Source organism: Petaurus breviceps, unplaced genomic scaffold, assembly GCF_028583685.1.
Source record: "Petaurus breviceps papuanus isolate PSGF00001 unplaced genomic scaffold, PetGlider_PUasm1.0 186, whole genome shotgun sequence".
Lineage (NCBI taxonomy): Eukaryota > Metazoa > Chordata > Mammalia > Diprotodontia > Petauridae > Petaurus > Petaurus breviceps.
This window is the reverse complement of record NW_027185798.1, coordinates 23,132,572-23,159,030: the sequence shown is the minus strand read 5'-3', so window position 1 is coordinate 23,159,030 and position 26,459 is coordinate 23,132,572. Positions and strand designations below refer to the sequence as shown.

Sequence of the window (26,459 nt, the reverse complement as noted above, 5' to 3'; positions counted from 1 at the left end):
CAGCGGCAACAGTAGCAGCCCGGCGGCAGCAGCGGCAACAGTAGCAGCCCGGCGGCAGCAGCGGCAACAGTAGCAGCCCGGCGGCAGCGGCAACAGTAGCAGCCGGGAGGCAGCAGCAGCAGCAGCAGCATGTCTTTCGGTGGTAGCCAGAATTCCTACCTGAATCCCGTGAGTCTACTTGTGGTGGGCCCCACATAGAGGAAGTGGGCGTGATGGGGTAGACCACTTCCATGCGTGTGAAGGGGAGCAGGAACCCTACTCCACAGAGAATGTAAAAAGATCAGAAGCTTCAGCTGATCCAATCAGCCCAGAGATCGCTCCTTGATAGGGGTGGTGCTATGAGATACATGCTGTAAAGATTAAACGGGGGCTTCAGCCTGATGGGTGAGAAATCTTGGGGAAGTGGCTGGGGGCATGTGAAGCCTCTACTTCTCTTGTCTGCCTCAGAACTGTCTTTGGGTTCCTTTCCTTCTGCCTTCCCAGCCCCTGGTCTCTGAGGTGGATGACCCAGAAACCTAGAAGAATCACAAATGAGACCTTTCAATTTAGGAACCTAAGGGACGTTAGAAGTGATCTGTATAGTTAAGGGGTTGGACTAGACCAGAGGTTTGCAAACTCTCTGTTATCAGGATCGCTTTATGCTCTATACTACATACACTTTACACTCTAAAAATTGTTGAAGATCCCAAAGAGTTTTTTTGATATCGACTATATTAGAAATTCAAACTGGTCAAATTTTAAAATATTTATTAATTCATTCATTAATTTAGTAATTCATTTTAAAAGGCAATACCTGCTAGCATAATATATTTTAATGAAAAATAACTATATTTTCCAAAACAAGAAAAATTAAAGATAAAGCTTTTTTACATATTTTTGAAAGTCTGTTTAATGTCTGACTTAATAGAAGACAGTTGGATTCTTGTATTTGCTTCTACATTCAATCCATTATGACACATTGTTTTAGTTGAAGTATATGATGAAAATCCAGCCTCACACAGATATATAGTTAGAAGAGGGAGGAGCATTTTAATACAATAATAACTAGTATTATTATGAAAACAATTTTGACCTCACAGACCTCCTGGAACAATCTCAGGAATCCTTCTCACCTTTTTCCCCACCCAAGGTTCCTCACACCATTTCAATTTTTTTTTTTTTTTGCTTTTTGGCAGGGCAATTGGGGTTAAGTGACTTGCCCAAGGTCACAGGGTTAGTAAATATTGAGTGTCTGAGGTCAAATTTGAACTCAGGTCCTCCTGACTCCAGGGCCAGTGTTCTATTCACTGCACCACCTAGCCGCTCCTCTCATACCATGTTTCGAGAACCATTTGTCTAGATAAATTCTAAGGTTTCTCCTAACTCTCAATCTATGACCTAGGCTAAGTTCTCTCATTTTTGCAAATGAGGAGACGGAAGCCCAGAGGAGCTAAGAGGGTGGCCCCAGGCCACATCCAGATGTGGCTGAGGATATGGAGAGGACAGAAGAAAAGGGCAGGAGATCATATATTTAGAACTGGAAGATGCTTAGAATCTGCCTTGTCTAATCCTCTCACTTTATAGATATAGAAACTGAGTAGTAGAAAGGTTATGTAATTTACTCCAAGTCACATAGATTTGAACCCATAGATCTGACCACAAAACTAGCGTTCTTTTTGATCCACCACAAAATTCACCCCTTTGAGGCAGTCACCAGAGGGCTTGGAAACGAGACTCTGAGAAAACCAGCTAGACAAGAAACCTGGGGAGTCAGGCAGGGAGGTAGTGCAATGAAGAGAGTGCTGGGCCTAGAGTCAGGGAGACCTGAGTTCATATTCTGCCTCAGATATTTACTAGCTGTGTGACCTTGGACCAGTCACTTAACCTGTCTAAGCCTCAATTTCCTCAACAATAAAATGGGGATAATAATAGCACCTACCTCCCAGGGTTGCTGTGAGAATATTTGTAAAGTTCCTTGTGCTTAATAAATATATTTGTCTTTCCCCTTGCCTCTTCTACACCCTTCCCCCTTCCCCCACAGTCTCCAAGTTATTAACTGTCTCTGGGTCTCAGTTTCCTTATCTGTACAGGGATTAGACTAGATTCTAAATTGAGGCCCTTCCAGCTCTAAAAGCTGTGATTCTCTGGGTCTCAGCTCCTTCCACAGTCTGGGGTAGGTCAGTCTCATCCCTGTTTCACCCTGGTTTCAAACCTTGCTTTGAACTGGACTCAGTTAAAGAAATTCTCTTTTCCCTTCCAGGAAATGCTAGCCCAAGTTCATGTGAGGGAATCTAGTCCTACAGGGCTGAGTGTAGGCAAACTGCCAAGGCCCCTAGATGCTGCCCTAGCTTTGTGTGATAAACATGCACTGCTTTTCTGCCCCTCTTGCTACAGTTGGGATGCCAGCAGGCCTTTCGGTGAGAGCCTCTCTGGGGCGTCTAGGTGGCTCAGTGAATAGAGCACCAGCCTTGGAGTCAGGAGGATCTGAGTTCAAATGCGGCCTCAGACACTTAACACAAAAACTAGCTGTGTGACCTTGGGCAAGTCACTTAACCCCAAATTGGCCTCCAAAAAAGGCAAAAAAAAAAAAAAAAGAGAGAGAGTCTCTTACATTTAGGAGGTAAGGAGAGAAAGAAATGAGAATAGATGTTGGTAGTGATGAGGGGTAGCTCCCAATAGGTTCAGAAGGAACTCTGATCGATCGTATCTAAGACCAGAAAACCTGCAATAGGGTCTGGAAAGAATTCAAGGTCTCAGGCTTAGTTGGAGTGAGAGTTGTAGAAGTTTATTTTTACACTTTGTAGAAGCGGGCAAGAGTCCTTAGGGGACCTGCGAGTGAGAGGGGTACAGGCTTTTACTTTTAAAGGGTAGGGCTGCCATTGTCAGGTCTGACCAGAGGGAAGGGACCTCAGTGCATAGATAAAGGTTAGAGCTGACCGAGAGGAACTTGTGACTTTAGTGCATAGACAGTTTAGATGAGATTTGGGCCAGACCAGAAGAGACATGAGGCAAGGACAAAGGAGTATTTGAGCCAGACTGGAGGAGACATGAAGAGATTAAGAACAAAGGAGTCACAAGGTGTTGCCTAGGCAGAGTGCGGATAGGGGGAAGGGGCAGAGTTTGACAATACAAATTGCAGTTACAATTGTACAAACTGGTTTTACATATTGATTTAGACCCCAGGTACCCCATCAGTAGCACCCAGTCAGTGGTGGTCTAAAGGCTGAAAAGTCAGGAAGGATTTGCATATTTGGCCTGAATTTTCTTTATGTGGACTTTCCTCGGACCCCACCCCTGAAACTGTGGCTGCTGATATCCGGGCTCATGGAAACTGAAAGCTGGCAGTGGAACAATAGAGAACTTCCAGGTGCTCCACTTTGTGAGAAATTAAATACATTCCTCAAGCTTTCCCAGCGAATAAGGGGCAAAGTGGGATTGGAATCCAGGTCCTCTGAAACCAGGTCCCATGATGCAGATTCCATAATAGTGGCTGTGTAGTATTATGGAGGGTGCTGGGTATGGAGTCAGGGAGAAATTTTCAGCTCCATTTCTGAAACTTAATGGCTGTGTGACCCTGAACAAGTCACTGTCTACCTGGGTATGAGTTTCTTCTCTTGTGAAACAAGGGGGTTGGGCTAGATGGTTTTGCCAGCTTTCGTTTCTAGCTCCAACCAAGTCTATAATCTGCTATGTTACAGGTGATTTGCATAGGAGTAGAAACATCCCGAAGAGCCTTCTCACTTCCCTGTCCTCACAACAAGACTGCGGTGGAGTATTGTAGGTTACGGAACTATAACTGGAAGGGCTCAGGGCCTTGAGTCCAACCCTTTCAATTTCCAGAGAAGAAAACAGAGGCACAGGGAGGTAAAACAATCTGCCCAGGTCACACAGCTAGGAAGCATCGGATAGAGGACTGGAATACAACTTGTCCCCATTTTAGTGTCAGTTTGCTCTCCTTCTTTCTACCTTTGTTACTTCGAATTCTATTGGCTTCAGGGATGGGAGAAGGGGGTAGGGGTCTAAGAAATCTGATCAAGCCTTGAGGCCTCCATTTAGTCCATGAGAAGGTAGCCTCATCACTAAACATCCAAAGCCTTGGCCTCTATGACTGCTTGAGGTTTGGAGCTCAGGGCCTTTGGCAAAAAGGAAGGAAAGGTCTGGTGCCCATGGTGCTGGCTGCAGAAGGAATGTCACTTCTAATGAGGCCAGGGAAGGAGTCTTAAGGGTCCTTGTCCTGAATTACTGCTAGCCAGCATTGGTACAGAAAGCTGCCCCAGCAGTTCATACTGGGAAGCATCTCCTGAGGCAGGAGTGTACTGGGTACCAGCTAGTGAGCTGTTGTTGGTCAGCTGTTTGGGTCCTATTCAACTCTTCCTGACCCCATTTGGGGTTTTCTGGGCAAAGACACTAGAGTGGTTCACTATTTCCTTCTCCAGCTTATCTTACACATGAGGAAACCAAGGCAAACGGGTTTAAGTGACTTGCCCAAGGCCACACAGCTAGTAAGTATCTGCGACCAGATTTGAACTCACATAGTCTTCTTGACTTCAGGCCTGGCACTCTCTCCACTGTGCCATCTAGCTGCCACATTTTACAGATGAGAACGTGGAAATTCAGAGAGGTAAAGTGATTTATCCTGGATCCCACAGCTAACATTAGGCAAGACCTGGAACCTAATTCCAAGCCACTATGCCACATTTTAATTCTTTACCCTTATTCAAAAATGATCAACTTAAACCTTCCCCACCCCCAAGGCAGAAATTTAGTTTTATGAATTCCTGTCTGCAGATTCAACTTTTTTTTAGTCATGGCCAACTTGTTGTAAAACCTCTTTCTGGGAATCTTGGCAGACTTTCTGGGTTTTGTGATGCAACTGAGAAATCAATACAGGTATGTGGGGTTGACCAGACTACAAACTCTGGGCTGGGAGAAGCTGGTGGCTAGATTCCTGCATGCTTACAACCTCTCCTACCTGAGAGCTGATCACCACCCCCTCCAAGGCACAGGCTTCTGCGGGCAGGGCAGCTGAGCACGTGGAGAGAAGGGAGGCACACAGAGATAGGAAGGAAGCCAGGACCTTCAACCCCAAACCACTGCTAACCCTTATCCAGGGGTGGGGAACCTGCATCCTCCAGGTCACACATGGCCCTCTAGGTCCTCAAGTGCAGCCCTTTGACTGAATCTAGACTTCACAGAACAAATTCCCTTAATAAAAGCATTCTGTAAAACTTGAACTCAGTCAAAAGGCTGCTCCCAAGGACCTAGAAGGCCACATGTGGCCTTGAGGTTCTACGTTCCCCAAGATGGTTCTATTCCATTTCCTCACCTCCCACTTAAAACTCCTCCAGGGATGCCTGCCAAAGTCATGCATTTGTAGAGAGAAAAAATAACCAGCTGTCCCTCCCAAGATACCCCTTTGCCTTCTAGCTGTGACTTCAAAGTCACCGTTGGAAAGCTTGAAACACAAACAAGTCCACACAAGACCACAAGGCCAGACTTTCTGATGTAGAAGATGGGATAACCACATTTGGGAAGGTCCAGCCTTGGCTTGAACAAGGTAGGGGTTGTGTGCTACTGCAAAACCCAAAGATTTTAGGACAGACTAGAGATACTAGGGTCAAAACACAATTCTGAAACAGAGTCAAGGATGCCCAGGGTCACACAGCTAGTAAGTGTCTGAGACTGGATTTGAACTCAAAAAGATGAGTCTTCCAGACCCCAGGCCCAGCGCTTTATGCACTATGGCGCCACCTAGCTGCTCCAAGAGCCCCTGTGTGAATGAGTAAATGAAAAAAAGGACTAGATACCGTGTTTCCCCGATAATAAGACACTGTCTTATAATATTTTTTTTTTTGGACAGAAAAACACCAGAGGGCTTATTTTCGGGGGAGGGCTTATTTTAGAGGAATCTTACACAGTAAGGGGAGGGCTTATTTTCGGGATAGGTCTTATTATCAGGGAAACATGGTAACACAAGGTAATCTCTAAAATACCTCCCATTTCAAGAGCTTTCAAGAGATGAAGGCATCTAAAGCATCAGAGTCTCTTTGCCTACCCCCATCTCGCCCCTGTGGGCAGGAAGCAACAAAAAGAAGTTCAGAAGATATGAACAGGATAATTTTGTTACTCCCATGATGCATTCACCTGGGAAATGAGCAGATGTCGGTTCAAGTTAAGCTCTAACTAACTTCTCAAGGGTATTTGTATTTTTAACATGGTCTCCAGTAGCAGGATGAAAGGCTTTCCTGTTTGTTAATGGAATCTCAGGCATCAGAAAACAGATGGAGGAAGTATTTGGAGGGATAGGTGGGTCTTTCCAGAACCCCCGATCTCACCCCATAGGTATCTAGTTCAAATTAGCTGAGCCTGCATCTGCTCATAGTCCTGAGAAGCAGATGAGATAAATTTATCATCAGTTTTAAAAAATGAGGAAACTAGATACTCAGCACCACACCCAGAAATAACTGGCCGTGTAACCTTGAGCAAGTTACTTAACCCCGATTGCTTAAAAAAAGAAAAGGAGGGAACTGAGACCCCAAGAAGAGCAGAATAGTAAGGCTATTCTATATATAATAGGCTAGAATAGTAAGGGGTGGAATGTTGTTTGTCCTTCATTCTCGAAGAGGACCATGACATTAGAAGATGGTGCCATGACTTGCAAGTGAATCAGATTTAAGTGCAGTCACCAGCCTCACTTTCTCCTCCAGAGCCATCTGGGTTCAGTGGCAAGATATTGATCAGGATGACTGGAGATGGGCTCCAAGTGGTAGAACAAGGTGTGGCAAACACTCCCTTCTTCCAAATATATATGGATTTGAGTATAATCTTCTCTAGATGAGGAAGGAAGTGGCAAGCTTAGAGTCAGGAAGACCTAGGCCCAAATCCCACCTCTGACACTTTCTAGCTGTGTGAGCCTGGACAAGTCACTTAACCTTGTTTGCCTCAGTTTCTTCATCTGTCAAGTGAGCTGGAGAAAGAAATGGCAAACCATTCCAGCATCTTTGCCAAGAAAACCCCACATGGAGTTATGTATAGTCAAATGAGGCTGAAAAATGACTGCACATATATCTCTTCTGACTCTAGTAAATTTTTTTTGCACAATTTATTTCTTTATTTTGATTTAAAACAAGAATAAAGTGACACTGTTCACTCATACAAGCATATAGTGGAAAATGGTAAGAGAATTTTATAAGTTCTCTTGTTGAGAGATGGAAATGCATTTTTAAATTTTTACTCACCTAACCTAATGAAAAACAGCTAGTTATGATATGAAATATTTACCTTTCTACTAATGACAAGTACTATATTAAGTGATAATATCAATAAAATTAATAAATTTTATTATTTCTAATTTTATTAAGTTATTAATATCACCAATTAATAAAGAATAAAATAATATATTTATATATGATATAATAAAATATAATATAGCACTGATTAAATGATAAAGATACTTGAAGTTCAGTGGGATATATTGCTTAATTTTTAACAAACTAGGTTAGTTTATATAATATGTATGTTATATGTAATAAATATATACACATGTATACATAATCCAGTCACATATGGCCTTGAGGCCATAGATTCCCCACCCCTATTATAAACAAACCCACTTTTCTTTTTTTTTTTAAAGCAGTTGGGGTTAAGTAACTTGCCCAAGGTTACATGGCCAGTTTTTTTGTGTGGGTGTTAAGTATCTGAGGCTGGAACCGATCCCTGGTCCTCCCGACTCTGGGGCTGGGCCGGCGCTTTACTCACTGCGCCACCTCATCAGCCACCTCATAAACAAACCCTCTTAAGGGAAGAATTCTTCCAGATTTGACATTCTCTTCCACCACTAGCTACTCTTTCACAAAAACTCTACTGAATGACATTTGAAAATCCAACAGATAGAATTGTTACCTGTGCAGAGGATAAGTTTAGATTGGTAAATAGTTTTAATACTGCAATGAGAGGCAATGAGTTTGTTTCTGCAGAATGTTTGTGATGGTCCATGGTGGGTTTAAGATGATTTCATGCCCAGAGATTATGATTTTCAGACAGTCTGGCATCTATGTGGCAAGAATGGGGAAGTTAGGAGCATTTTGATCACATGATTACATGGCTGATGAGGTACAATTATAGGGTAACAGGGGAACAAGAGGGCTACTCAGGAGTGCACAGAACACAAAAAAGAGTGTGGGCAGGGTCTGATTATCAGCTGGAAATCTGTGTTGAGTAAGAATCTTAAGAAGAGGTCCGGGACTCAAGTAAACTTCCTACCACTCTAGAAAAGCAATGGTTTTTTTTGTTTTTTTGTTTTGCTTTTTGGAGGGGCAATTGGGGTTAAGTGACTTGCCCAAGGTCACACGGCCAGTTTTTTTGTGTTAAGTGGCTGAGGCTGGATTTGAACTCAGGTCCTCCTGACTCCAGGGCTGGTGCTCTATTCACTTTGCCACCTAGCCACACCCCAAAGCGATGATTTTTCTAGAAGAGTGGTTCTCAAATATTTTGGTTTTAGGATCCTTTTACACTCTTAAAAATTATCGATGACCCCATAAGGAGCTTTTGTTCATGTGGGTTATGCCAATTGATGTTTATTATTAGAAATTATTATTATAAACATTAAAATATCTTACTATTATTGTAAAAATAATTTTGTCCTCATGTACCCCCTGAAAGAGACTCCTAGGGGTAACTGAACCACACTTTGAGAATGCTGGTCTAAAAATGTCTGTAAATATTTTTTTCACCAAAGATGTGATGGAAAAGGAGATTGGGCAGGGGAGAGTTGCCAGTTAAAAATCATGGGACAACAATTGAGGACTTTAATTTTTTGAGGGGATTGCTGGGGGGTGTAGTGATAGTATTTTTAAAAATAATAAGAAAACTAATAGAATACTTAAACATTTAAATATTTAAAAATGCACAGAAGAAACTGGAAGGAAGTTCAGAAGGGGAAACAGAGAAGCAGGGATAGGTTGGAAATACCATAGTGAAATTTAATACACCCCCTTTAAAAAACAAAAAATAATAGTAGAAGTCTGTAGTGTGATAGGCATCTAATGCACATATGGGCCCATCAGTTTTCTAAAGATGGTCCACATGAGCCCAACCCCCATTACAATAGTTTCTTATGTCATCCCCCTTTTCTGCTTTTCTTTGTATATTGAAATATTCATGTTTGCTGATGTTTACTAAGGTCATAAAAAACAGTGAAATGGGAAGGACAAAAAATAAAATTGCTAAGGCAGAGGAAAAGCAAGAAGTATTAAAAGGGACATGAATAGGACAGTTGTGTTCCTACCATATTACATTGAAAAACAAATTGCAAGTGAGAGAAATTCATGGCTTTACATTCAATGGTTTTTGTTCTATGTTGAAATGCACATGTTTGCTAATGATTGCTAAACTCATAATGAAAAAGAAAAACATTTTTAAATGGTTATAGAAAAAAAATTCAGAGGAGAAAGCCATGGTCCCAAGGAAGAGGGGGAAAAAGACCTCCTCCCTGCCACTCCATTTAGTGGTGGCGGAAAGCAGTAAAATCCTGGGGAGCCACCTCTTTGCGGCATGGTTTTGGTCTGCTTCATCTTTGACTCTAAGCCCAGACCTTGGAGGACAGGACCTTCCTGGATTTTTTGCTTGGAGGCCTAGAACTGACAACTATATCCTTCCTCCTCTTTGCAGCTCATTCCGTTCTCTGGACCTATCCATGGAGGACTCCAGGATGGACATGAGGTCATTGTCAATGGGTCGGTTCTCCAGTCCTTTGAGACTAGGTACTTATTTCTTCCATTTTCCTCCTCCATGCTTTGTCTCTGAGCAGACCAGGGCACTCACTCATCAGCTGGTGGAACCACAAGTAGTCAGTTCCAGTCAGTTCCTGGTAATCACTCTGACTTCTCAAATTGTTTCACCTGACCTCAGAGGCCGAAAAAGTCATCTGACAATGAGAAAATCATATGACAATGGAACCCTGGCAGGCCCTCCACAAGAATGAGTTTAGAGCCACCATCTAAATAGGGGAATGCATCACAAACACTCTCCTGGACCAGCCTCTGGACCTGACCTTATCTGAGAGGTGACTAGTTAGCATTAAGTAGTCTCTAGCCAGGAAATAGTTTTTCAATTCAATTTAACCAACTTGTCTAAAGAGCCTACTATGCACTATATAGCACTATGCTAGGAATATGCTAGGGATAGCAAGATTTTTTCCCTAATGAGCCTCTCCCCTCACGGCATTTACTTTATAACACGAGGCGTGCAGGAATTACATGCACACAGAGCTGGGTAAATACATGAAGGCAAAGGAGAAATCTAGAAAGATGGTAATACTGGAAGAGGAAGTGTGGAGGAGGGGGTCATGAACTGAGGGGGGAGATCACTGCTAAACCTTGAGATAAAAAGACAAGAAATTTCAAGAGCAGAGATGAAAAGGTGAGCACTCCTTCTGGGTGTAGGGTCAGTGTTGGAGTGAATGCCCTGAAATGGGGAATACCATGGGATGGCATTTATTTTGTTAAACTTTGACTCGACCATTTAGGAGTGAAATTTAGCCTGATTGTTTAGTTGTTTTGTTAGCTGTATTTGACTCTCTGTGACCCCAGTTGAGGTTTTCTTGGCAAAGATATTGGAGTAGTTTGCCATTTCCTTCTCCAGCTCATTTGACAGATGAGGAAACTAATGCAGAGTTAAGCAACTTGTGCAGGGTTACATAGTTAGGAAGTGTCCGAGACCAAATTTGAACTCAGGAATATGTGTCTGCTGAACTCCAGACTCAGCATCCTATCCACTGGGGCTCCTTAGCCTCATTACTTGTCAACTAATCTATAAAAATCAAGGAAGACAGGCACCATATGTGATCTGGATTTTGTAGCTTCTCCAGAATCTCTAGTTTAATAAATATTCATGAATTGAACTTGTGGGCTGCCATAACCTACTCAGCTATTACTGGCCCAAGCTGAACCAGGAATATGAATCCAGAACATTGCCAGGAGAAATAAAACGCCATCAAATCAATCAAGCAACATTTATTTATTTGTTTGTTTGTTATTTATTTATTCATTCATTCATTTATTTATTTATTTATAGCAATCGGGGTTAAGTAACTTGATCAAGTTACACAGCCAGTTATTTCTGGGTGTGGTGCTAAGTATCTGAGCCCGGATTTGATCCCCAGGTCATCCAGACACTGGAGCCGGTGCTCTTACTCGCTGAGCCACCTGGCTGCCCCTTCAAGCAATATTTATTGAACCTGGCAAAGTGCCCATGTAGAATTAGAGCAGGCATGGGGAACCTTTGACCTTGAGGCCACATGAAGCCCTCTAGGTCCTCAAGTTTGGCCCTTTCACTGAATCCAAACTTCACAGAACAAATCCCCTTAATAAAAGAACTTTGATGGTGTTACTGTGGGTACAGGGCAAAAGGTGTCGGGTTTGGAATCAGAAGACTTGGGGTCAAATCCTAACTTGTCCACCTGTGTGACCCCAAGAAAGTAATTTCTTTTCACTGGCCCTCAGTTCTCTCCTCTGTAAAATGAGGAAGTTGGACAAGATCAGGGCTTCTTAACCTGGATTTCAGGGGATCTGTGAAACTGAATGGCAAAAAAAAAAAAATAGAACTGTATTTAACATGCATTTAAAAACATATTTCTGAGAAGGAGGTCCATGGGTTTCATTAGAAGGCCAGAGAAATCAAGGGTACATAAAAGTTTAAGAATTCTAGTACCAGGGGATGGCCAGGTAGCACAGTGAGTAAGAGCACTGGCCCAAGAGTCAGGATGACCTGGGATCAAATCCAGGCTCAGACACTTAGCACCCACCCAGAAACACCTGGCCATGTAACCTTGAGCAAGTTACTTAACCCCAATTGCTTAGGGGCGGCCAGGTGGCTCAGTGAGTAAGAGCACCGGCCCCAGAGTCGGGATGACCTGGGATTGAATCCAGGCTCTGATACTTAGCACCACACCCAGAAATAACTGGCTGTGTAACCTTGAGCAAGTTACTTAACCCCAATTGCTTAAAAAAAAAAAAGGAATTCTAGTATCAGGGGATGTCTAAGAGAACATTGAATCACAAGTTATAGAACCGGGGATTCAAATCTCAGTTTTGCTACTTTTACCTGCTACTGGAGGAGACCTGTTGTGAGGGCAGGGACTATATGTGGTCTAAATTGTGCATCACTCTCCCCTCCCATCTCCTCCATCTAGTACATAGAACTTCCTTGTGGACTGGAGCAGACAGAGGGGGCTGCATGGAGGAGGTAGAACTTGAGTGATGAGTAGGAGGGGGCTAACAATAAGTGGACCTGCCTCTCATTTACCATCTGAAGAGTCACAGGAGACAACAGAACTAATAGTTCAGGCATTTAAAATAAAGGACCAAGGGGAAAAGTGTCACAAAGACTACAAGGAAGAAGGAAAGAGAGAGAAGAAGAGTGACTGGGAAAGGAAAGATACTAAGGCTAAGGAGTAGCCATCATGTTACTGATCACCAGCAGCACATGCATCTACTAACTTGTTTTTATTTTATTTTTTGGCCCCATATAGTTTTTCTGTGAATTTTCAGTGTGGATTCAATGGAAACGACATCGCCTTTCATTTCAACCCTCGGTTTGAAAATGGTGGTTTTGTAGTGTGCAACACAAAGCAAAATGGTTCCTGGGGGCGGGAGGAGAGGAAGATGCAGATGCCTTTCCAGAAGGGGGTACCATTTGAAATTCACTTTCAGGTCCATAGCACAGCCTTCAAGGTAAGCACGGCACAAGTCACCTTCCTTTGAGGGAGCACAGTGGGCTATGAGTCAGAGGGCAGGGCATAGCTTCAAATAAGTCAACTTCAGGTGTACAATATGGAGGAAGCATGGTTTGGTGACAGTAGTTTGGCTAAAAAAGATCAGAGGGTTTTAGTGGCCCACATGCTCATTGTGAATCAGTAGGGTAACATGGTCACAAAAGTAGCTAAATGTAACCTTGGGCTACACTGAAAGGCAGATGTATTCCACCCTGCTCTGACTACATCTGGAGTACTGTGTTTGGTCTTAGGCATCACAGTTCAAAAAGGCCCCTGATGAACTGGAAGGTGTCCATAGGGGGCCAACCAGAATGGTGAAGCATCTTGGGTCCATGTCAAAAGCAGATGAAGCAACTGGGACTGGGGTGTTTAGCCTTAGAAAGGAAGACTCAAGAGATATATGATTGATGCCTTCAGAGATTTAAAGGACCATCATACTGTGTAAAGATTTGATTAATTCTATTTGGTGTCAGAGGTCAGAACCAGGAGCACTGGGTGGAAGCTTGATGTCAACCATTCTCAATGACTGGAGTCCTGATGTGGGGGAAGATCCAGTCTCAAGGACTCATGCTTGTGGCTCCTAAGTTTCCACTGGCTTTCTTGCTCATGCAGTTTCTTCCTATTGGCAGGTGATAGTGAATGGGAATTACTTTGTCCAATACGAGCATCGGATCCCTTTCCATCGAGTGGACACCATCTCAATCCAGGGCAATGTGCAGGTGTCCTACATCAACTTCAAGGTCAGAATGGGTGGCACAGGTCTCCTCCATTGTCTTATCTCATATCCTAAAGGAGGGGCGGAGATCCCACTGAGTAGCCATTACCACTACCAGCAGACATATTCAGGGCTATAGACTGGCCAGGAGGAAGCCCCTTCCTCCCCTCCTCCGCCTCTTGCTCTCACTTCACTTGCTCCCTCTCCTGAATTTGCAAGGGGAAAGCTCCTGTTTCCCTCCCTTAGCGGTATGATTCCTTTACTTCCCACTTGGCTTAGTCATTCCCCCTCCCCCATTTTTGGCATCTAGCACAGTGCTTGACACATAGACATTTAATCAAGATTTGTTGAATTGAACAGGACTGAGCTGAACTGCATTCCAGCCATCTTGCTGGTCTCTCTTCCCCACTACCACCCTCCCCACTGCATCTCTGTTCTTCTAAATCCATACTGTCATGTCTGTTCCTACTTCACCCTCTGATTTGGAGGAAAAATAATACAGTGAAAGGACCTGAGTTCAAATCCTGACTCTGCTACTCTTGTGATCTGAGGCAAATCATGAGATGTCTCCGACCTCACAGTCTCTTCCTCACCACTGAATGTCTGAGGACCATAGTTCAGGTCCTTGTCATCTCCTGATAGAAAATGAGGGGCTTGAGTGAGATGACTTTTAAGGTAATTTCTAGTTCTAAATGCTTTGAACTTGATTTGCTTCCCAGTTTCTTTCCTCTCCCTTAATATCTGTGGCCCTGGTTGACATTTCTCCTGACTCTGTCTCCCCCTATCTTTACCTCACCACTTTTCTTTCCATGTTTTTATCCTGTTCCTCCATCTCTTCTCCCTGCACCTTCCTTTTCCCTTCCTTCTGTTTCCTCCCTCTTGCATAAACATCTCCCACCCAAACGTAGGAAATCATTAACAGAACTGGAGGTCATGGTGAGGATTTTCCTTTCCTCACTTAATCTAGTTTATTCCTGATTATTCATTCACCAAGCATTTAATAAGCACTTCCTGAGTGCAAGGCACTAAACATACAAGGCCAAATATCAAAGTAATTCCTGATCTAAGAAACTTATATTCTATTGGAGGATACAGAGAAATATATACTAAATGATTTAAGATGAGAGAAAGGGAGAGAGAGAGAGAAAGAGAGAGAGAGAGAGAATAATGACTGGGTGACTGGGGACAATCAGGGAAGGCTTGCCACAGGAAGTTACATCTGAATTCAGACATGAGGGAAGCTAAGGATTCTAAGAGGCAAAAGTGAGGAGGGAGGCAAAAGCCTGGAGGTAGGAAATTCAATGTTGAATTTAAGGAGTAGCAAGTAGGCCAGGTTGGAAGGAGACTGATATGAAAAAAGCTGGAAGACTGGGAAGGGATTTTAGTGCCGGCTTGAGGAATTTGTGTCTCATTCTAGTGGTGATAAGAGGTCCTCGAGGCAGCATTATATTAATGAAGTGCTGATCTTGCAGCACTGACCTTAGAATTTTGACCTGAGTTCAAATCCTGGCTCTCTCATTTATTACTTGTGTGCCTTTGGGTCACTTAATCTGGATGGGTCTGAGTTTCTTTAGCTGTAAAATGAGACAGGTGGATAGTTGACCTGGGGAGTAATTTGACCTCTGAGGTCCCTTTCAACCGTAGATATATGGTCCTGTTATAGGAATTTACTAAAGGCTAGTGAGCAGAGAGGGCCGCGGTTAGTCCTGTGCCTGTCTCCTGTCTCTAGTTTGCTAGAGGTGAATCGCAAGTTAGAGGCGGGTTCAAACCAGTTGACATTAACTGGTGTCAGAATTAGGGTTATACATATTATACTCTGTCATCTAAATTATATAATTATATTATATTATAATCTAAATTATATTATCTCTGCCCCAGTTTCCTGAGTTTTCAGAGCTGTAGCCCTGACCATGAAGGGTAACAGCAACAATGAGACAAGTTTGATTCATAGCAGGGCTGCATGACCAGAAGTTGTCCAAGCTTGTCATGTGCTTGTCCAAGCTCAGAGAACACCTGGTGCTGGTCAAAGTAATACAATAATTACATAATTTTGCCAGAGGATGAGATCATCCAGAAGGTGAGCACAAAGGATTGTTGTTATGTCAAGCTCAGGGCACAGCTTGCTTGCTGGGCCTTAGCTCTGGAAAACAGGGCATCTACTAATAATATCTTGACACCCTCAAGCTACTCTCCTTCACCCATTCCAGGTTCTTAACAGTCGAGGCCAGAAAGTACATAATGTTTCCTTCAATCATCTTTCACCACAAGCATCAGGAAAAGATTCTCAGCAACAACTGGGAGGCCTAGGAAGGCACCCTCTCTTTCTTCATCAAGCAGGATAGAGACTGAATGGATAAAAACAATAGACCAGAAAAATGGTTTCAGGTCTGAGGGTTGTTGGTTGAGTCTTAGGCTTGGGCAATGGGGAAAGTGGGAATTTTCAGGTACTGTTATAAGAACCTTTTGATGAAGCTCATAGGCTAGGCTTGGCATCCCAGCCATAGAGAAGCCACCATTCAAGAAAAGGAGGCTCTGTTTGAACTAACCAGGCTGGTATTCACTCAAAACTGCCTGCTGACCTCTTTGCCGGCTTCTTCTTGGAGCTTGTACAAGCTTCATTTTTCCAGGGAGGTCCCTCCTCTCTTAGCTTCCTCAGCTCTAACCCGCTCGCTCCCTGCCCCACCTTCATATTTCTCCCTGCCTTCCCTTTCTCCTGTTCTGTTAAACCTGCTAATTAACTCAAATGTTTCCCTTTCTTCCTTTTTAACAGAACAACACATCTGCTCCCATTCAGCCTTCCTGTTATGTCCTGCAGCACACAGTGGCAGCAAAACCACCTCATAGGCCCAAGGCGAGCAAATTCAAAGTGAGTGAGCAGACTGGTGCTTCACTCTGTTTAGTCTGGACCAAGTGTCTGCCAGTCAGTCAGAACCATCGGGTTGTCTCAGTTAGAACAGTGCTTGGGGCCGATGTCAGACAGTTCAGCAAAGGCAGGACTGAAGTTGGTTAGAAAAGGGAGTCCAACTGTCCCCTCAATTACAATAATGAGTGGGTACTTTGTCTAGATACAGGGGTGGGGAACCCGCAGTCTCGAGGTCACATGTGTTCCTCTAGGGCCTTAAGTGCATCTCTTTGACTGAATCCAAACTTCACAGAGAAAATCCCCTTAGTGAAAGAATTTATTCTGTAAAACTTGGACTCAGACAAAAAGCCACACCCAAGGACCTAGAAGGCCACATGTGGCCTCGAGGTGCAGATTGCCCAAACCTGGTCTAGGACATAGAGCACATCAGCTAGCATAGCGGGTCAGGTCAGTTAGAACAGGGAGTCAGTTGGTCAGGGCAATGAGAACAGTGGGAAAGGCAGTCTGCACAATTCAAATAGGCAGTCCAGCTCTCAGTATACTTGGAATAATTAGACTATCAGGTCATCGGGAAGAGGGAGTCATTCAGATAAGTCATAGCCAGAAGACACTCAGAGCACTTAAAACAGGGAGTCAGACAATCAGGACAGTTTGAGCATGAGATCAGCCTTCAGAATAGTCAGACAATTAGGACTGACCATCAGAATTGTCAGATAAGCAGGACAATTTGAGCATCAGGAAGAATAGTCAGAACAGTTAAACAGGTCAGTTAAGTATCTGTAAGGTCAGTTAGAATAAGGAGTCAGTGTCTCTCAGGGCTGTTAGAACAGTGAGTATTGAATGAGTATTTTATTTAGCAACTGTTTACTTAACACACTAGGAAGGCACAGAAGCCTGCTCCCACCTGGACTCTGGAATGACAAAGCTTAGGGGCCAACAGAAGAGGTGCCTGGATCCCCAAAGCCACCTCACCCTACCGGGGTCAGACAGCATTTTGCTTCCTTTGAAGCCTCATTAAGAGAAAGCTCCCTCTGTGTTTCTCAAAGCAAACAGAGATTGCTTTGAATGAAAGAACAATTTGGAAATGGGTCTCTTTGGCCGCTTCTACCTCACTGCCACTCTCCCAGGTGGGAGGGGGAAGGGACACCTTCACCAGAAATCACAACTTTGGCTTCTGACTGCTTAGAGAAGCATCGGATATTATGCCCTGGGAGGAGAGACACCTCCATGTCCTGGATATGCCCTCTCGTTGGAGGAATCGACACACGGGGTCCTTCTGGAAGAAGTGGGTTTGGGCAAACAGGAGACGAGCAGACCCATGTTGCAGCCCTCCCTACAGCAGGGGCTCTTAATCTTTTTGATGTGTCCTGGACCCCTTGAGTAGTCTGGTGAAACCTATGGATCCCTTCTCAAAATAATATTTTTTAAAATGCATAGCATGAGATAAGGACAATGAAGAAAACCAAATATACTGAAATAAAGATGTAATTTTCTGAGGACCCCTTGGGGTTCATATATTCCTAGGTTAAGCACCCTATTTTAGGCCAGTTCCTAGATCAGGGTTACAGAGTCCTTGAACAGCAGGCTGGGGAAGCCTATGAGTCTCTTCTCAAAAGAATATTGTTGAATGTGTAAAATTAAATGTGTGGAATTACTAAGTAAACCAAATATAGTGAAAGACTGTTATCATTCTTTTTAAACACACCTATTCATGGACCTAAGGTTAAGAACCCTTGAGAGGGATAGAGTGGTATCTTCAACCCCACAAGATCTTTGATTTCTTACCAGCCAAGCTTTGGGAATCAGGCCCTGTTGAAGTCACAGCAATGACACCGATTTGCTTTTCTGTCTTTTTCAGCCTCCCCAACCCATCTATCCGACTACTGGCCAGACTGTCATAGTAAGTCTCCCCTGTTCTTTTTAGATGATTTGGTCAGGTTAGGATCAGACAGCTGGTTCAGGGATTGCCTGGGAGGGAGTCATTCCTGGGCAGCCTTTCTTATCCCTAAATGGGACCTTCTTTGCTGCAGCCTGGTCTCTTGTGGCAGACTCTGAAGGATGAATGGTTTCATTCATATGGCACTTTCAGATTGGTGTCATGCTTCATACACATTGTATTCTTTGAGACCCACTGCAATGCACTGAGACAGGTACTACAGGTATTATTTATACCCATTTTGCAGATAAGGAAACTGAGCTTTAGAGGTTAAGTGACAGTAGCTATCAGAGCTGGGATTTGAACCCAAATTTCTTTTAACTGCAAATCTAGAGCTCTTTCTTAGAGTCTAGCTTCCTTCTTAGGCACAAGACTTACTGGCCATTGTCTCCATCCCAAACTCTCAAGTTTGTTAAGACTCCACCTTCAACTCTGACTCCATTCACATTGAGTCATAGAAGACAAGTTCTCCATGTCACCCTCTCTCCAGTATTTGTATTGTTCTTTTGTTAAGTCATTTTCCAGTCATGCCTAACTCTTTGTGATCCCATGTGGGGTGTTCTTGGCAGAGATACTGGAGTGGTTTGCTATTTTCTTCTCCAGCTCATTTTACAGATGAGGAAACTGAGGCAAATGTGGTTAAGTGACTTGGCCAAGTACTGCTAGTAAGTGTCTGAGGCCAGAAGATTAATCTTCCTGATTCCAAACTCAGGGATCTATCCACAGTGCCACCTAGCTGCCCTAGAATTTGCCTTAAGATTAATTTATATAATATGTTTTCATATCATCTTCATTTTAAAATATATCCCACCTCCATCACCTATCTATAAAGCTATCTCATATAATAAAGAATAAAAAAGAGAGAAAAAAATCAATACAGCAAGCTAAACAATACAAGAGCTGAATCTGAGGAAACATACAATCAATGTTCTACACCCATAGTCCCCAACCTAAGAGGAAGCTAAAAATTCTTACCTTTTTTTCCCCAAGAGATGGGGGGGGGGGGAGGAGGAAAGGAATTTAAAATCCTGGTATATTTGGATAATTGAGAGTGATTTTCCCACAGATGTCTCTGATGACAGAGAAGTGGGCATGGTAGATTTCTTAGCACCCCTCCACCAAGGTAAAAAATCCAGTGGAAATGGAAACAGCCCTTGCTAACTAGAGAGTATTCAAGATTAACATGTGAGGCTGGTCCCCTTGAGGGGTCTGCAGTGGGTTTTCATGATTGATGTTTTAACTGAGTTTTTCCCTCTCTTGTTTCTCCTTTCAGACTCAAACAGTTTTCCCTGGAATCCACTCTGTTCCACAGATGCCCAGTGTAAGACTTAAACTGCTGACCATTCTATGGCCTCACCATGCATCTCCCACCCTTCAAATAGACTGAGCTCTTTGATCTGTGTGTTGTGATAGCCAGGGTCCTGGGAATGCTAGACACAAGATCATGGCTCTAGAACTAGAAGAATTTTCTAAGGCTCTCTACTCCAACCCTCTAAGTCAATAAATATTTATTAAGCTCCTACTATGTGCCAAGCACTGTGCTAAGTGATAGGGATTTTACAGAAAAAGTGAGGTCCAGAAAGGTTGGATTTGTTGATCTCTAAGGTCTCTTCCAGCTCTAAATCTATAGAGAAGAACTATAGGGAGAGCTGACCTCAAAGTGAGGAAGTCTTGGGTTCAAATCCTACCTCAGACTCTTAGTTATGTGACTTAACTTCAGTTCCTTCCTCTGTGAAGTAAGGACATTATTCTCTCTGGTCTCTAAGATTCCTTTCAGTTCCAAATACATGATCTTATGTTGAAATGACTGGGTTAAGGTCATACAAGTAGTAAGTGTCTATAGTGGGATCTGAGCTCATTCTCTGATCCAAGAGCCAGTGTTTTCCTTTTCACTAGGAAAGAATGGGATATGTACTGAGAGGCTGGGGGTGGGAGTAAGGGGGGAGGAGCTTGCCTTTCTTTTGAAGCTGTAGCTTGAAGAGTAGCAGCTGGAGTGTCTGCCTATGTCCCACACTCCCTGTGTTCAGGGTGCAGAAATCCTAGGATTATAGAATCCCAGGGAGTCCCTAGAATTCCTGGGATCATAGGAATAGAGCTGGAAGGGTCCTGAGTGACCATCTAGTCCAAGTCCCTGATTTTACAGATGAGGAGACTGAGGCTGAGAAAAGTAACTTACTTAAGACCACATGGGTCAAAGGGATGACATTTGAACCCAGGTACTCTGACTGTGGAGTAGGCACCCTGCATGGTCTCCTAGTTCTGATGTATTTTCTCCTGGCTCAGTGAAAATTGAAAGGTAGGGGGCTGTGTTCAGGTGTTAGGCAGTATTTGTGAGCAAGGGACAGTGGGTATTGAGGAAGCAGCCTAAAGAAGTTGTGAAAAGGAAGGAAAAGCTATGCACAACACCTCTCCACCTATAGCATAGGCAATGGAGAAGCGCCGTGCAGAGAAACAGGGTCTGGAAGAATTTCTGTTTTAAGTTTCAGAACTGAACTGATATTCTCCAGCTTTTAGGAGGAGGGAGGGGGTGTATATGCGTGTGTGTGCATCTGCATGTGCAACTGTGTGTGTCTGTATACATGTGTCTGTGATTGTGTGCGTCTGTGATTGTGTGTTGCTGACTCTGGATGTTTCCATTGTTTCTTCTTTTTTCTAGGCGCCTGTTTTCCCACGTCAAGTGTTCTCCAATAAGTTGTATGTAAGTTGTCACCTTGTGCTCTTGGTGAAGGGCAGTAGGGAGGATGGTGTGAGCCTCAGACCCTGTGGCCTAAGAGAAGGTCCTCTGACTTGTAGGGGGCCTGAGAACACTCAGGAAGCCAAAGGCATCCCCATACTTAGAAATGACCAATAGCCCTTACCTGGGGCCATGTTCCCAACCCCCTGGGATGGTCCTCAAACCCTACCCTCTGCCCTGCCTTGTAGTACATGTGACCAGCTTCTTCTAACTTTTCTTCTTTTTTTTTTTTACTTTACTATTTATTTATTTTAAGCAATTGGGGTTGAGTAACTTGCTCAAGGTTACACGGCCAGTTATTTCTGGGTGTGGTGCTAAGTATCAGAGCCCAGATTCGATCCCAGATCATCCGGACTCTGGGGCTGGTGGTCTTACTCTGACTTTTCTTCTTTATGGAAGTTGTCTTTGTTACCCTTTTCTCTAAAATGAGAAACAGCATGATGTGGTGGATAAAGAGCCGGCCTTGGAGTCAGGAAGGCCTGGGTTTAAGTTCAGCCTCTGATACATACTGGTCATGTGATCCTGGGCAAGTCAAAACCCATCTGGGCTCTTTAAGACTCTAGTTACAGAAAAGGCATTCACCTGCTTTGGTAAAGGGAGTATCCTCACCTGGGAGTTCCCCATATCAATGAAATCACAGGTTTAGTCTCCATCCTTAACCTTTCTCAAAGGCACCAAACTGTTTCCCAAACCCTCTGTCAATTTCCCAAGTTACACATTTTCAGATTTATCCTTCTTGCAAAACAAATTGCTCAATGTATCATTTAACCCTTTATCTCTCATTTCACTGCAGCCCTTACCTTTTAGTACAACGATCTTTGGAGGACTCTACCCATCCAGGAACATCATCATATCTGGCACCGTCTTGCTTGCTGCTGACAAGTGAGCATTGGTCCTAAGTTCACAGGGATAGTAGTTCCCTTTATCTATTATTCCTCTCCTCTCTGGGCAGCCCTATCCCTTCCTTATCACTAGTCAGTCAATCAATATTTATTTTAATAATAAATAACAAAATAAACAAACAATAAACCTTTATGTGCCAGGCGCTGTGCTAAGCACTGGGTATACAAAGAAAGGCAAAAGACAGTCCCTGCCTTCAAGGCACTTACAGTCTAATAGGAGAGACAACATGCAAACAATGATATACAAATGGTATATAGGATAAATTGGAAATAATCAAGAGAAGGAAGCCTCTAATGTTAAGGGGGATCTGCAAAAGCTTCCAGACTTTAGCTGGCACTTGACAGAAGCCAAGAAAGTCAGAAGGTGCAGGTGTTCCAGGAGGACCAGGAGATAGTGGTGTCACAAAAACCTAGAGAAGAGAGTACTAAGGAGAATAGGGTGATTGACAGTGTCAAAGGCTGCAGAGAGCTCAAGAAGGATGAGGACTGGGGAAAGATCCATAGATTTGGCATTTGAGGGATCATTAGGTTTTACATGATTGCACATGCATAACCTATATCTGATTGTTCACCATCTGAAGGAGTGAGGAAAAATAGAATTTGAAACTAAAAACTTAAAAAAAAACCCCAAATGTAAAAAAGTTTTAACATGTAATTGGGGACAAATAAAATATTATGTATTTTAAAAAGAGACTATTTGTAGCATTGGAGAGAGCAATTTTGTTTGAAGGGGGACAGAAAGGAATGACAGAAGTGTTTTTTCCAGCTAGATGTCAGGGAAGAAGAAATGGCGTCATCCCCGAGGATCACCAACAGAAACAGTTGAATAAGTCTTAGTTTGCCAATTATGTAAAAGGTGCCTGGAACTGGGAAGTACAAAAACAGATATGACCTTCTCTCAGGGAGCAGACAATCTAATGGGGAAAAAGATCTGGGTGCACACAATGCTATAACAAGAGAAAGCAAAAAATGGTGGTTGCATATATTCAAATATATAGATTTGAATTTACAATTCTATAAACTGCGGTCATTGATTTCAGCCTTATAGAAATATGTATGATGAATCTGAATAATGTAATCACTTCACAGAATTCCTTATTTGAACTTATCAGGACCTAGCTGTAAGCACAAAAGAGAGATGCTGACAAAGTGAGAAGGAGGAAGGAGAGGTCACTTTCACCTGGAGGGTGGGGGTATCATGGAGAAGGGGGCACCTGAAGAGGGTCTTGAAGGAAAAGGAATATTTCAATAAACAGAGGTCGGGTGGAGGGGAGAGAGGAGATGAGTGGATTAATCACTACACAAGTACCAGGCACTGTCCTTGATGGTGGGGCACAAAGATAAAAATGAGACAGCGCCTGCCCTCCAGAAGCTTGGACTCCATCAAAGCAAATAACACGTACACATTTCGTGTCCCTCTCCTTCAGGTTCACAATCAACCTGAAATGTGGGAAAGACATCGCCTTCCACCTGAACCCGCGATTTAAGGAGCAAGCGGTGGTCCGGAACACCCAGATTAACTACTCGTGGGGCTCGGAGGAGCGCGGTCTGCCGGGCTTTATGCCCTTCACCCGAGGCCAGCCCTTCACAGTAAAGCATGGGGAGGGAGGGAAGGCTTGGTGGGTGGGGAGTAGGTGAACCTTGAGCTCCAGAGATTCCTTCAGAGAATAGTGAACTGGGAAGGAGTCTGATGATCCAAGACACTAGGTAATTGATTTCCCAGTCAAAAATATGAAACAAGTCATGCCCTCAGGGAGTTTAGTCTCGCAGGAGAGACTTTGTACATCTGTCCAGATCCATACAAAATACATGTGAAGGAGATGTGAAGCACCATGCTGCTCATTCATATGGATGCATTTGTTGCTTTCTTAAGTCTGCTCAGGCCTCCAGTAAAAAAAAAAGTGTCTCTGACACAAGGTTCTAAGAGTCACTGTTGGATTATGACTTTGGATCCCTAGTCTTAATGTGGTCCTTGGAACAAAGTAGGTATTTAATAAATGCTTGTTGATCGATTGTCCCCTTATCTTCCAGGTACAGATCATATGTGAAGTTCACTGCCTCAAGGTATCTGTCAATGGGCAACACCAGTTCAACTATAATCACCGAGTGAAAAACCTATGCTCTATCAACCAGCTGGAGGTGTCTGGAGACATCCAGCTGATCCATGTACAGGTCTCTTGAAGGCCTCCCACCCAGGTGTCCCAGCTGGAGGTATCTGGAGACATTCAGCTGATAATGAAGGGTCTCCCACCTTCTCTCTGTCTCATCCTCACTTCTTCCTAGCAGATTGGACTCTAAGCACCAAGCTTTCCCTCCACCCCCATTCAGGGAGGAGTTGGAGCAATATGCTCACCTCTCTGGGGGAAGGTAGAGAGGGGACCTATCTTTGTTTCTCCCCGGGTTCTTGTACACAGTCAGTCTGGAGGCAGGGCTGTTTACTTCTCAACAATGGCAGAACAACTGCCTGCTGTTGCCTTAGATGAGATATTTCGATGCAGAATAGGGGGTTCTGCATCCCCTCACTCCAGAACAGAGCCCTCGCCTCAATGTCTTTTCAGATGGGAGGCCCTACTTCCTCCTGTCTCCACATAGAGCCAGTCACTTCTCTCCTATTCCCTTTTCCTCTGCTGTGGCCCCAACATCCCCTTTGCTCCTCCCAGTGCCTCTAAGATCTTGGACCTCCTCAGTGCCTTGTTACTTGCCCAGAGCTTTCCTTATTCCTTGTGAAGCCTTCTTCCTCTGGGGAGTATGCTCTGATAAGCAGGAGTCAGCTGTAGCCTCCTACCCCTCTCTACCTGCATGACTCAAGCCACCCTAGTCTGATCTCTGTGACCACAGTATTCAAAGAATATGAAACAGTACCTGCTTGTTTTTTTTTGTACACTCTAACTCTTGCTATGTGGATTCTACTTCCTGAGGCCAGGGGCCATGTTTTACCTATATTTTGTATCTCTCTGCTGCCCAACCCAGTCACATGCAAACCGAAGGTGCTTAATAAAAGTCTATTTTGTAGAGTTGAGCTTAGAACATTTGTGGTTTATTACACTTGTGTTTGGGGGTCAGGGGTTGGTGAGATTCTTGGCTTAGAGTATAAAATAGGGGTGGGTTAGGTGGGGAAAGAATTGGGGCTTTGTTTAGTACTTTAGGTAAAATGCTTTATATACATTATCTCCTTTGAGCCTTATAACAGTGCTGGGAGATAGGTACTGTTGTCCTTATCCCCATTTTACAAATGGACAAACAAACTCAGCAAAGTAAAATGACTTGCTCTAGATCACATAGCTAGTATATGTTTGAGGGAGCATTCAAACCCAGGACTTCCTGGCTTTTGTCTTTGCTCTCTAATTCACACCTGTACTGAAAAAGACCAGAAACATTTGTATTAGTCTCTGGATGCCTTTGTCAATTGGCAGAGTGATGAAATGAGAACTTCATGGATGGTCTCAAATCTGGAAAGGCCTTGAGAAAAAGTAGTCACTTGCAGAACTGAAACTAAGGTATGTTGCCAGGGCCTTTGCCCCAGGCTCCTCAAGATAAAAGACCATCACAACATTTATGACTTAGGTAGAAACAACTGAGCTTAGAATAAAGAGTTAAAATAGGAAGCTGCTTCCCCTGGCTGTTGTGCCCCCAGTGAGCTGTCCCTGATACCTCTTCTCATCTCTATAAGTACACACATCGACTGAATTTGTCTTAGATAATGTGCCCTGGAACATTTTGTGAAACCAGCCTGTGGTATACAAATATTACTTATGGCTCTTTTTACCAACTCAGCATTGCAGAGGTTAAGGGTGAGGGTAAGTACATTCTTGGGCAAGGGCTTCTTGGAAGTGAGGGCCCAGAGCCCAGGTATCACTTCTGTACATCACACAGTAGGGCAGGGGGAACAGAGTTTCCACGGATGGGAGGAGCAAGGAGTGAAACTTGAAAGTTAGGTGATGGGTGTAGTGATGAGCTTGGAGTTGGGAAGAACAGAGTTCAAATGCTGCCTCTGGTACTTGTTAGCTCTTTAAACCTGGACAAACCATTAACCTCTGCCTCAGTTTCCTCGTCTGCAAAATGGGGATAGTAAGAGCAACTATCTCCCAGGGTTGTTGTGAGGATCAAATGAGATAACATTTGCAAAGGATTTTGCAAACTTTAAAGCCCTATACAAATTATTATATATTATAAGAATGTTATTATTATCCTATCTGTAGACAGTCCCTGTTGTGCTGCCCTTCTGTTCTTTTTTCCCCACTCCCCACCCCCTCCCCAGACATAGGCTTTTACAAATTATTCCCTGGGTTCGGGTACATTGTACTTATAATAAGAACAGACTTGAAAAACGCAGTGTGAGCCCCCATCAATGTGTTTCTTTTACCAGCCAAGTCAATAATTATTAGTTCAAAGTAAAGGACCCTTAAATAACAGAATGTAAGTAGTTGAGAAAACTGAAGCAATTCCATTTTGTCTGCAGGTCTTCTATCTTGTCTCTGTTTGTGCTGTAACTCCTGGCCCTGCCTGAAATTTTTCTTTCTGCTGAAACAGCAAGTTTCCAGAACAGTCCTGTCTATTA

General features: G+C 43.5%; 1 protein-coding gene across 1 annotated transcript; it reads left to right on the top strand.

The window, feature by feature from the left end:
• On the top strand, nucleotides 1–24,928 carry LGALS9 (galectin 9). The gene is made up of 11 exons (XM_069089853.1): nucleotides 1–168; nucleotides 9,649–9,740; nucleotides 12,509–12,710; nucleotides 13,381–13,491; nucleotides 16,237–16,332; nucleotides 18,188–18,229; nucleotides 19,539–19,586; nucleotides 20,922–20,963; nucleotides 21,793–21,881; nucleotides 23,329–23,491; nucleotides 23,933–24,928. The coding sequence occupies exons 1-11, from the start codon at nucleotides 130–132 to the stop codon at nucleotides 24,080–24,082; spliced, it is 1,074 nt and encodes a 357-aa protein (XP_068945954.1). The 5' UTR covers nucleotides 1–129; the 3' UTR covers nucleotides 24,083–24,928.
• Nucleotides 24,929–26,459: the final 1,531 nt, after the last annotated feature.

What these genes read in the sequence shown, in the direction of transcription:
- LGALS9 (XM_069089853.1), top strand. Translation starts at nt 130, where the DNA reads ATGTCTTTCGGTGGTAGCCAGAATTCCTACCTGAATCCC. An exon ending in CTCCAGTCCTTTGAGACTAG is followed by an intron (nt 9,741 to 12,508) that starts GTACTTATTTCT and finishes GGCCCCATATAG; the next exon opens with TTTTTCTGTGAATTTTCAGT. An exon ending in CTACTGGCCAGACTGTCATA is followed by an intron (nt 18,230 to 19,538) that starts GTAAGTCTCCCC and finishes TTCTCCTTTCAG; the next exon opens with ACTCAAACAGTTTTCCCTGG.